Source organism: Scardinius erythrophthalmus (assembly GCF_964197995.2).
Source record: "Scardinius erythrophthalmus genome assembly, chromosome: 3".
Lineage (NCBI taxonomy): Eukaryota > Metazoa > Chordata > Actinopteri > Cypriniformes > Leuciscidae > Scardinius > Scardinius erythrophthalmus.
Genome location: NC_138223.1, coordinates 60,158,694 through 60,171,853, shown reverse-complemented (window position 1 = coordinate 60,171,853; position 13,160 = coordinate 60,158,694). Strand labels below are relative to the sequence as shown.

Here is a 13,160-nt window from a genome sequence, read left to right as displayed (position 1 = left end):
GTGCGAGGTAAGATGTAAGTAGCTAAACTAAACATTTCATACGTGACAGTTTTTTAGGTCATAAATGTTAAACGAATGACAAATAATCTAACTAATAAACTTTTGTCTAATTTCGCCAGTTTGAACTGAAAATAGGCCTAGTGACGCATGTAATAATGGGTTATACTGTCATTGTGAAGTGATAAGAAAAATTAACAAAGCCGTTTTCATCATGTTAGGCACAAGATTAATAATTAATGTGTACATGTTGAGAATTAATATAAATACAATTTGTAGCCTTCAGCAAATAATAATAAAAAAGCTCAGCTTTAGGAGGGGAAGAGACAGGGCAAGATGAGGAGAGAGAAGGTATAGACAAATAATCTACTGCCCACTGACATGGGGTTAAAGCTGTTGTCATCCAATTTTTTTTGCCTTTCAAAACATCTTAACATTCGGGACCCAGTGATTATAAAACCCTGAAATATGTGTGTTAACCCCCTGAGGTCGAGCGATAGGATCGTTTTTGTTCTTATCAGTGCAAAAGAGACTCAAAATACTCTGTTGATTTTGATCTTACATACTTGTGTCATACATCAATCGATCCTGTTAAGTGTGTATTTTTTTTTGTGTATACTCACAATAAAAACAAAGTGTTGTGCTTTTCGGCAAATAGAGAAAAATAAACATGATGCCAGTTCTGCCTTCTCTCTGTCAGTGACGTCCATTCTGAAACGCGTCCGAAAATGAACTAACTCAGCGAATACTTCTCACACAGACACGCGAGATATGTCTTTATGAAGCTTGGATTTTCTTCTTTTAAATGACGTAATTTATGCGTAAATTCTCATCTTAAGTAATCCGTTTGAAAGCAAGGAGAGGTACCGTTTTTTCGTTCTCCCTTCATTATCTTTAATGAGCTGAGGCCGCCACGCCCCCGGCGCTTTTCCCATGCTAAATAGTTTAGGTGATCTCTGCATCGCACACGCCCCCCCCCCGATCAATGCCATAAAAACACAGTTTCTTCTTGAGACTTACTGATAGTTCATCGCGTTTCGAGGATGGCTCGTTACTCCGGTAAAGACGCCCTTCAGATGATTCTGGACAGCGAGGAAGAGTTCACCTTTTCCTCAGAGGAAGATTGCAACTCGGATGACGAACGGCTGCATTTTGAAGAGCGAATTGATCCCGCCGAGGATACAAGTTCGGAGAAAGTTGTTTACTGTTATATAATTAATTTTCTGATAATATAGAACTCGTATGAATTTTCAGACTATATTTTGCCTAGTTTTGGCTAGCTTTTGACATCTTACAGGAACGATTGCCTTACAATATCTCTAACATTCGTGTATATGCTCAAGTGTAAACTTTTTTAAATGTGAAATTGCTCTTTAAACATATAATTATTAATTCGTTACATTTATATAGCGCTTTTTCTGAGACCGACAGAGGAGCGTCTTCGCGGCAAGGATTTAAATCTTTAACAATGTCTGGGATAAGAAACTCTAAAGTGTGGATGTACACCATCAGAAAGGATATTCTCCAAGGCTGGATTTAGCATCAGGAAAACCATGATCGCACTTCTGCCGGCCAACGTTAACACGTTTCACGCATAGACTGGGTTTCACGTTAGAATGTATTTTATCCGCGCGCACAATTTGAAAAGACTCCAACGGACAGACAGAGGGAAAGACTGGATTTGTTCTCTCGATCAGGTACAAGTGATTTCAAAACTTTTCAGCCGGTTCTAATTTGAGTTTTGGATGCTGTGAACATGTTTAGCTAAAAAGACTGCCACACCAGTTTAGCATATATTGTTGTTTCTGCAGTTAAAAAAACAAAGTTGAAAATTCTGGCTACTATCGTTATTTTAATAATTTCTTTATTTTTATTTTATTAATTAATCTGTCAGGGTTATCTAATCTAACTATTTGTGGCTTGTGTTTTGAATATGTTCCCCTGCACTTTAGGCATTTTGCACACATTTGCTCCTCATCTTGTGACTTGATTCTGATTTATTTCGTTTTGTATTTTTATTTATTAGAAAGGTATATTCTGTTCTAATTTAATTTAGTAAATTAAAGGAACACTCCACCGTTTTTTGAAATAGGGCTTATTCACCTTCTTTCCTACATTTAGATAGGTGGGCAAATGCATTTTTGTCTCAGTGCATGCATTGTTTTAGTTTGACAGGGTCGGCGCTAGCTTAGCTTAGCATAATGAATGGAATCCTTTGTTGCCAGCTAGCATGTCCTGAGTAAAAGTGATATAAAAAATAAAAAACCCACCTAATTACTTCTTGTGGCCTGCGTATTCACAACGAGTACAAATAGCGATGCAGATTAACACTAGGCGATTTCCTAGGCAGATATAGTCCTTAATATATAAGTCAATAATATTAAAATATAGTCCTTAATATATAAGTCAATATCTGCCTAGGAAATCGTCTAGTGTTAATCTGCATCGCTATTTGTACTCGTTGTGAATACGCAGGCCACAAGAAGTAATTAGGTGGGTTTTTATTTTATTTTTGATCACTTTTACTCAGGACATGCTAGCTGGCAACAAAGGATTCCATTCATTATGCTAAGCTAAGCTAGCGCCGACCCTGTCAAACTAAAACAATGCATGCACTGAGACAAAAATGCATTTGCCCACCTATCTAAATGTGGGAAAGAAGGTGAATAAGCCCTATTTCAAAAAACGGTGGAGTGTTCCTTTAATTGTTTATTTTTTCGGTGCATCGATGTTGTGCTGTAGGCTGGCCTGCTCGCACAGGTAATTTAGCCGATTTAATTTGATTTGCTTGTGAAATGCAAATCCTGTCTGCAGTGTGGCCTTTCTGGAGTTATTTATGTTATTTCTTAGTTTTATTGATCCAAAATGTTTTTATACATTTTCTTCTATATCTTTGTGTGATTTTCTGTACATCGCGGCTTTGAAACGTTAAAGCCCCGCCCCCACACACATGATTCGACTATTATGGCGCTTTTCCATTACCAGTATCAGCTCGACACGCCTCGCCTCGGCTCGCTTTTCGCTCCGTTTTCCATTGCAGATAGTACCTCCACAATAGTACCTGGTCGTCATAGCGGCGTCGCAGGAAACTGCCGTGACTTAATCTTTTACGCGAGACGCACGAGACACACCCGCTACCCACACACACAGGACAATGGAGGAAATGCTGTTTTTGGATGTTTTTGTTTTTGTTTTTGCTGTTTTTTATTCAGGATACTGCGTCTGGCGCTTGCAATGATGACACACTGAATAGTGACGATTCTCTCTGACCAATCAGCAGTCTGCCGTGATTTCACGTCACATTTTAGTATCGCCTCAGCTCGCCTCAGCCCGCTTAGAACCTCGCCGGAGGTGGTACGAAAAAAAGTACCTGGAAGCAGGTACAGGTACAACTTTTACACAGTGGAAATCCAAACAGAGCCGAGTCGAGTCGAGCCTAGCCGAGCCGAGGCGAGCTGGTACTGTGTAGTGGAAAAGCGCCATTAGTCGACTATAGGCAAGACATGACGATTCTGATTCGACTATGAAAATCCATAGTCGGGGACAGCCCTAGTATCTTTAAACATATTTGTATATTAACTATATTTTACTCAGTTTTGATTAGCTTATGACACTGATTATAATGCTAAAATACTGCCTTATGTGTAATGTAGCTTGTTTGCGAATATCTGCTTAGGTTATATAATGTGATTTAGTGCAAATATATTTCAGCCTCTGGTAAAATATGTGATACGGTCAGCCTATGACAATGTTTATCATGCTTCAAAACTGCCTTATGCACAGATGTTTGTGAATACAGGTGTAAATGTTTAAAATGTAGTGATGTGTCGTTCGCTAACGATCCGTTCATTGCGTGCGTCACTAAATGCGTGCGGTCTTTATGGCCCATCAACAGACACTCGCGGTGACGCGGTCTATATGGCCCATAAATAGATATTTCTCCGTCCTATGGCCCATCATCAATCAACATTGTGCGTCCATAACCATCAATTGCTCAACAGTTTACTTTGAATAATGTATGCTAACAGTTTTATTTTTTTGTTGTTGTTTAGGAATGTGTCTGCATCACGCTTTCCTTCTCCAGCACCACAGAGGGCATGGCTGGACTGGCCATTGGGCATACCGGGCATTTGCCCGGTGGGCCGACGTGCTTTTTGGGCCGATATATCTCATACTCACTTTTTTTTTTTTTTTTTTTTTTTTTTTTTTTAACGGCCCATAAAATTTGTACATCGGCGGCCCATTCGTTTTGTTTTGTTTTGCTTAATTGGCGGCGCTGGGTTTGTGCCGGTGTAATGCATTGGTCAAAGTCAGTGTTAGTTTTTTTTTTTTTTTTGACAGACCAGCCCATGAAACACGTAGATCAGCGGCCCATTGGCTCTTTTCTTGATTGACACTGTGCTGGCCCAATCACAACTTTAAACGAGTGAGCGAGCGTGCAGCAGTGTCAGTGTGTATCTGTCAAAATAGATGGAGAAGAAACGCAAGGAATGTGCAGATAAATAGCGTGAAAAAATAGAACCAGGCCCTTAAAGCAGACGCTTTATGTGTCAAAATATATGTTTTCTGACCTTCATCAGCTCCTGTGGCAGATGATGATAGTGAGGACGGAGGATCAGGAGAGAGATGAGAGAGTGTAGAGTCCGCGGTAAGCAGAACTACTTTCAAAACACTTAGGCCATGTCATGAGTGTAGATTATTGCCACATCTGCATAGTTGACGATTACCGCAATTCACTAGAAATTTAATAAGAGGCGTTTGTAAACCATATTTTCCACCAAAATACAAGCTTGATGCAGTTTGCGTCAAAATAAAAGATCATGTGCTTATCTCTTTCAAGTATAGAAATTGGTACAACACTAATTATGAAAGTTTCCTTTATTTTTTAGTGCATTTGTTTTACAAAATATGGCTATTACTGTCATTGGACTAATATTATAACTATTATTATACCATGGTCTGGGTGAATACTCGATTCTGATTGGCTGTAGGGTGTCTGTTAAAAAGTGATAATGTACACCTAGGAAAGGCGTCCCGTCAGTTTGCCTGATGACAGTTCTAAATGATTGCGCTGGCTCAAACTCACTGATCAACTGCTGCGGTCGGGTCGCTGTGGCCACGTTGCTTGGCAACGCCTGTATACAGGAGATATTAAATAGTGCGCTCGACATAAAAACCCTCACGATTTTTACTCTAAAACACATTAAAGTAATATTAATTGATTAAATATTTCTTTCTAAGTAACCATGGTATAAGCGGGTTAATGCCCGACGAGGTGTCCATTATCAGGTTTTAATGGACTTCGGCGGAGGCAACCGTCCTCCGCTGCGCGTCGGACGGTTCACGCCTCGCCGTCGTCCATTAAAACCTGATAATGGACACCTCGTCGGGCATTAACCCTTACTTATGTAGTAGGTGTAATGTAGACACTGTAAGAGGTTTGAATTTTTCTTTGTTTAATTTGCACACTGAATATGGGTTGGAGCTTTTAATTTTGAACTCTCAAAGTGCACCAGATTGATGAATTTAACATTAAAATGCACAAAATTTTCTCACGGGGGGGCATGCCCCCCAACCCCCCTAGAAGGACCGAGGTCACACCACCATAGTTTTAACAAAAATCCTGTAAGAAACACTTGTATTGCTAAGCCAGAGCCGCTTATAGCTTGTTTTAGGATTCACCACTGTGGAGTATAGTTCAACTGTATTAATAAATATCAAATTTTGACTTATTTCATCTGTTAACTCTCACTCGTTCCTATACTCACTCATTACATGGCATTAGTGGTTTTAATGAATAGGAGTTGGTATGCATATAATTAAGGGCGTGCAAAGATGGGCGGTGTTTATGATCATATAGTGGGCCGGTCTGGGCAAAAATGCCCGGGCCGATTTTTTGTCCCAGTCCAGCCCTGGCAGAGGGACATGCAGGTGTCCTTCAGTTCTCAGTGCGATCAAGAATAAAAACAAATCAGTGAAAAAATTCTAGCCTACAAGAATAGTAATTCAAAAGTCTTATGGACAACTATTCAGTATGTGTTAAATGGCCTTATTGCGGTGACAATGTTTTTCCCAAAACGTACTAACCACGCTTAATATTTTTTTTCTATAAAATGCAAACATGTACATCCATTTTGCTCACATATTATTGTAGCATAGTTTGTGCTGAATATAGCAAAATTACATGTTGGGCAATGGTATGTTGTAAGTAGCTGAAATAAGCACAAATGTCAGGGCATGTCAAAACATCTCAAGGGCCCCAAAAACACCTCAAACCCCAGAGGGTTAATATGAGGGAAATACACATGCGTGACAAAATTATATAAAATAACTTTTAGGTGGCAAAATATTTTTGAGTAATTCCGTGAAATACACTGCGCAAACAAAAAGTAATACTACCCACCGGATGAAGAAGGGTTGGCTCTCCACAGAACATAATATATTTTTTATTTTTATTTTTTGTGTTCGCATTGAGGAAAAAAACAGTGTTACGGACGTGAGCGCTCTGAAAGCGGCACTAAAAGACTGCTTTGAAACGTTCACAGAGACCTCAAACAGAAAGCACAAAGACTGTCTTTAATTTAATTTCGTTTTGTATTAATTGTATCTTAAGTTTAATCTGTTTCATCAACCAATTGACTGGATTTAGAAGTAAATATAGTAGACAATAGATAATCCCGACACGGAGGTGCCAGCGCGTGAACTGGAGCTCGTCTCATAAATGAACCGAAACTCAGCATATACGGTGGCCTACTTGCCTCACAGACCTGAGACATATATAGAAAGCTTGAAATGTCTACTTTCAAACAGAACAATTCAAAACGAAAGAAAAAAGACTGCTCTGCTCTCTGCTTATGTAATCTGTATGAAATGTGTATTTCTCTCTGGCGCGTTCACTACTGCGAAGATCGGGAGTCAGCATCGTCAACTTCATCTTTGCAGCCGACACTGACACAGAAAACACTTGTTTATTAATAAACAATTAAAATGTCTCCTTGCTATATCTGACATATTCATAATCATTACTTTTGCCGGTTCTTTGTGACAGCTTTTAGGAGCTTTATTGGCAGCGCCACCCTTACATGTTACATGAACACGTCACCACAGCATCATTTAGTCATTTAGCAGACGCTTTTATCCAAAGCGACTTACAAAGTAGGACTAGATTAAGCGAGTCATCATGAACTCGCTTCAGCACCAAAAACATGGAATTTTTTTTCTTTTTGGGGGCATTTTGTTTGTGTTCAGTCTTTATCACTTGTCTTTAGGTTAATGTTTCAGTTAACAGTTTTTCAGTTGTTTTCAGTAATTTTTTCAGGGCTAGGCTTACAGGAGCGGCATCTGTACTCTCGCGGCTGTAGACAGTAATGTTTTCTCTTGGTTCATGTCAGTCAGTATGAATTAATTTTGATATACAATTCGCACCATACTATAAGTCACAGGACCAGCCAAACTATTAAAAAAAGTGTGACTTATAGTCCGGAAAATACGGTATAATCGCAAAGCAAGCATCAAGCACATTTCACGTTTGTCCATCTGTGCAAGAACCCCCTTTAAGCATGCGCAACGTTTCAGATAGTATGTCAAATGTAAACACATCAATCGGTTATGGGGCAAGAACGTGTAAACGGATGGACAAAAAAAATCGGATATAGGCAACAAATCAGAATTGGGCATCAAGATCTGCAGTGTAAATGAGGCTTGCTTCTCCCACATACTTGAGTATCTGCAATGAGTAGTTTGGATCCTTTAGTTTGCCAGAGAGCAGCTTGACTGAATCTCCTGGGTGATTGTAGCTCAGGTCCAGCTCTCTCAGGTGTGATGGGTTTGAACTCAGAGCTGAAGACACATAACCACAGCCTTCCTTTGTCACCATACAGCCAGACAACCTACAGACACACACAGTCAGATCATCTACAAGAACACACATGACTGGCAGACTGTAAATAATCTCATATATGTTCTTTTTTCAATTTCAGCGGACAAATATATACATTTATCAAGGCAGAAATGCTTCTTTACAATAAAACAAAAACATATACGTCAATACAGAGACAGCATTATAACCCATCATGTCTACCAATGGTCATGGAAATTAAATACTCAAGCTTATACAGATGTTTTGTGTTTTACACAAGAACAAGGGGAGCTATTACTTATAATTATTAAAAAAAACATTAACTTACAGACCATTTATGCTTCAAAAAAAGTCAGTGCGAATTGGTTTTATATAATCAATAATTTTTTTCCATATTGAACAAATGTATTCTATCTGGGTTCTTAAGGAAAAGGACATCTTTTCCATCGCACATATATATACACTCACCTAAAGGATTATTAGGAACACCTGTTCAATTTCTCATTAATGTAATTATCTAATCAACCAATCACATGGCAGTTGCTTCAATGCATTTAGGGGTGTGGTCCTGGTCAAGACAATCTCCTGAACTCCAAACTGAATGTCAGAATGGGAAAGAAAGGTGATTTAAGCAATTTAGAGCGTGGCATGGTTGTTGGTGCCAGACGGGCCGGTCTGAGTATTTCACAATCTGCTCAGTTACTGATTTTTTACATTTTATGATTTGACTGAAAAAACATTGCCTAACGAGACACAGTTTTTAAATCTAAAGTCTCCATGTACATTCTCACAATGCAAACATCCTAAGCATTTAAATGGGTATTTGTTTAAAGTCAGAAATTTTTCCTGCTTATTAAAAAACGGCAATTTCTTTGCAAAAGGAATAAAAGCGGTACGAGAACACTAGTCGGCCTTCACTGAAGAGCTACCGGTATCTTCATAGGTAAGAAAAACAGTCTGATACTATTAATTAAATAGTGAATGCTAAAGACCTATATTTGTGTGAATATTCAGGTGAATATTGTTTCGTTGTAATTCGTTAAATCAAAATGAGGGAGGGAATTAGTTCAACGTGTACACGATTTATTAAAACGAGGGAACAAATAAGTCGTCGTAACAACGAATTATTTAGATCAGTGGACAGAGGCAGGGAGCCCCGGCCGAGCGCGCGCACTCTCACAGCCTTCGGACAACACGAGCGCTGTATTGCTTAACAGTAAACGGACTCTGCACGTAGCTCTTTTGAAGCTGTCAAAGGGTGTCGCTATTCTGGACACTTAATTGTGATTATTGCTGCTCTGAGGTTTCTTATAGGCTACTGGTGACTGTTTTATCGTTGTTTTTTGAAGAAGCAGCAGCATTACTCTTGCCTCGGAGAAAACAACACGGGCATAGCGACAATTTTGCATATAAATTACTACTTATAGGGCTTGAATTACAACCTGTGGGCAGTTTTTCTACATCCTTTTGTGAACGTCGTTTTACACTTGTATGCTGCACAGCGGGTCATCTTAAAAGTGCCGTCGGAGCTACCAATCTACCAAAGCTACTCGAACACTTCTGGTGGCTTCACTGCCTACTGGCAGTTTAGAACGCCATGAGCTATCCAGTCATTATATAGATCAGTGGGTGGCACCCCTAAATCATCATGTACTGGAAAAATATTTTGCATGTGTTGTTTCTACATATATTGGAACACTTTTAGCACCCAGCCATATTAAAATTCAAGAATTGTGTTTTTTGATGCACCCTAATATATATATATATATATATATATATATATATATATATATATATATATATATATATATATATTAGGGGTGGCACGGTACATGAAAAAACATCCGAACCGTTCGGTTCGCTTGTCTCGGTTCGGTGCGTGTGTGCGTCGCACGGTTCGACGCATGCGCAATGTAGCCTCGTGCCCGTGCTAATGCAATGCTAAATCATAAATCAGATGTATATCAGGCGTCGCGACTGAGTGCGTTGTTGTGTTTGGAGCTCTGTCGAATTAACTCAGAAACCTTGTTTTTCTTCTTTACACTCTTTTACAAACGAACTTTTTCATTTTTATAGCGTGTGAACATATCTGGAATATTATTCTCCTTAAAAAACAATCGGATTGCTCTGATATCGCTACATATATCCAACCTTTCGAACTTCCGCTACTAGCCTTAGCCCGCTAGCATTACACGCGTGGTCGCGCCTATCGATCGACTTATTTACACCCGTATCACTGAAAGCTATAATTCGCCATTATAGCACATCTGCTATAATGGCGAATATAACGGATGTGTGTCTAACGTTACCTTTGAGTGCAGGTGAGGACACCTTCGAGCTGCATTCTGTGCAGTTAGAGCTGGAATCCGTGGAGAAGCAGATCCGCGACCTACTAGAGAGGCAGGCCGAGCTACGAGATCGACGATTCGCGCTTGAAACTTCACGCGCCGATGCTCACAAGTCAGTGGTTAGTAACCTTTTGACTCCGACCTCGTCTACTCCATGTGTTTCTCTGCCCAGGATGCGATCATCCCTGGTTTCATTCACTCCGGCACCGACACAACAACACGGACCCTGGGTGATGCCACAGCGGAAGACGCGGGCCAGGACCAGAGCTAGGACCTCTCCGCCCCTCCCGGCCTTCGAGATCTCCACCCGGAACCGCTTCTCCCCTCTACGCGAGACGGAACGCGACGCTGTGATCATCGGCAGTTCCATCGTCCGGCATGTCCACGCTACCATAGGTAAAGGTAAGGTGCGCACTCACTGCTTTCCTGGTGCTCGTGTTCTCGATGTCGCTGCACAGGTTCCCGGGATTCTGAACGGTGACGAGCGCGTCGGAGCTGTCGTGCTGCACGCGGGAACGAACGACATCAGGCTACGGCAGTCGGAGGTTCTGAAGAAGGACTACAGGAGCCTGATCGAGACGGTACGCAGCACATCGCCTGAAACAACGATCATCGTGTCTGGACCGCTTCCCACTTACCGACTAGGACACGAAAGGTTCAGTAGATTATTTGCTCTAAATGAATGGTTAATGTCATGGTGTAATGAACAGAGACTGCTCTTTGTAAATAATTGGAATCTTTTCTGGGAGCGTCCTAGGCTCTTCCGTGCTGATGGCCTTCACCCCAGCAGAATTGGAGCGGCTCTTCTGTCGGACAACATCTCCAAGACGCTACACACCATATGACTAGTAAGTCAAAGTCCAAATCACACTCTTTGCTGTCCAAATTCAATTGATATAAGTACCAATGTAGAACATTATATTGAAACGGTGTCTATTCCTCGCTTAGTGAGATCAGATAATAAATCTACTGCAGGATCTAGGAAAAATCTAATTGTGATTAAACCAGAAAATCTCAATATTAGTGAACAAAAACAATTTATAAAGCTAGGTCTTTTAAACATTAGATCGCTTACACCTAAGGCGGTTATTGTAAATGAAATGGTCACAGATAATAGTTTCGATGTACTCTGCCTTACTGAAACCTGGCTTAAACCAAATGATTATTTCGGTCTTAATGAGTCTACTCCTCCTGGATACTGTTACAAGCATGAGCCCCGTCTGATTGGTCGTGGCGGTGGTGTTGCTATAATCTATAAAGATATTCTTACTGTTACTCAGAAAACAGGTCACAGGTTTAATTCGTTTGAAGTTCTTGTACTAAATGTTACTCTCTTAGATGTAAGAAAGAAATCCCTATTATCTTTAGCCTTGGCTACTGTATATAGACCACCAGGGCCTTACGCTGATTTCCTAAAAGAGTTTGCAGACTTTCTCTCAGATCTTTTGGTCAATGTCGATAAAGCATTAATTGTTGGAGATTTTAACATACACGTAGATAATTCAAATGATGCGTTAGGGGCTGCGTTTACAGATTTATTAAACTCATTTGGGGTCAAGCAAAATGTAACTGGTCCCACTCATCGTCTTAATCATACGCTAGATTTAATTATATCATATGGAACCGATCCAACCGATATAGATATTGTACCGCAAAGTGATGAAGTCACTGACCATTACATGGTCACTTGCATACTACGTACCGCTGAAATTTGTCATGTTGCGCCACGTTATCGACCAGGCAGAACAATCCTTCCAACAACTATAGATAATTTCTCAAATAGCTTACCTGATCTATCTCAGCTGCTCAGTGAACCCAAACAAACAGATGAACTAGAGGAAATGACTAGCACTATGAGCACCATTTTCTCTAGTACATTAGACATCGTTGCACCAATTAGACTAAAAAAGGTTAGAGAGAAAACTAAAGCACCATGGTACAACAGTGCTACGCATGTTCTAAAGAGAGAAACTCGTAATTTAGAGCGTAAATGGAAACAAACTAATTTAGAGGTCTTTAGAATCGCGTGGAAAGACAGTATGTCACGTTATAAAAAGGCCCTAAAAGCAGCCAGGGCTGAGCATCTCCGCAAACTAATAGAAACTAACCAAAATAATCCTAGGTTCTTATTTAACACCGTCGCTAGACTAACAAATAAACAGACGTTACCGGAGCAAAATATTCCGTTACAGTGTAGTAGTAATGATTTTATGAATTTCTTCACTGAGAAAATAGAAAGCATCAGAAACACAATTGTAAATGTGCAATCTTTAATGGTGTCTTATGATTCAGCCTCAATTATCACCCCGCCAGAACAATTACAGCGCTTTGCAACTATAGGACAGGAAGAGCTAAATAAACTTATCATTGCATCCAAACCAACAACGTGTTTATTAGATCCTATACCAACTAAACTATTGAAACAAGTGTTACCTGTAGTGGAAGAGCCTCTTCTCAATATTATTAACTCGTCTTTATCCTTAGGTCATGTTCCAAGAATATTCAAGTTGGCAGTTATAAAACCTTTAATTAAGAAACCACAATTAGATCATAATAACCTAGCAAATTACAGACCCATTTCAAATCTTCCATTTATGTCTAAAATTCTAGAAAAAGTGGTGTCCGCTCAACTGTGCTCTCTCTTGCAAGAAAATGATATCTATGAAAAATTTCAGTCAGGATTCAGACCGCATCATAGCACAGAAACTGCGCTCGTTAAAATTACAAATGATTTACTTCTAGCTTCTGACCAAGGCTGTATCTCAATACTAGTTTTACTTGATCTTAGTGCTGCGTTCGACACTATAGATCACAAAATACTCTTAGACCGACTACAAAACTACACTGGTGTTCAGGGACAGGCATTAAACTGGTTTAGATCGTACTTATCGGACCGTTACCATTTTGTCTGCGTAAATGGGGAAAAATCAAAGATAACGTCAGTAAACTATGGTGTA

At 39.8% G+C, this 13,160-nt stretch overlaps 1 protein-coding gene across 4 annotated transcripts in view; it reads right to left on the bottom strand.

The window, feature by feature from the left end:
- The window catches only part of LOC308687550 (uncharacterized protein), a gene marked incomplete at its 3' end in the record, with an annotated part of 139,812 nt that overhangs the window by 86,725 nt on the left and 39,927 nt on the right, over nucleotides 1-13,160 (bottom strand). For 3 of the 4 annotated variants that reach the window (XM_081360149.1, XM_081360150.1, XM_081360151.1), the window contains one exon: nucleotides 7,716-7,886. The exons of the other annotated variant lie outside the window; for it this stretch is intronic. In XM_081360149.1, coding sequence (XP_081216275.1) covers nucleotides 7,716-7,886 — 171 coding nt within the window. The remainder of the gene's footprint in view (nucleotides 1-7,715; nucleotides 7,887-13,160) is intronic. 4 annotated transcript variants of the gene reach the window in all.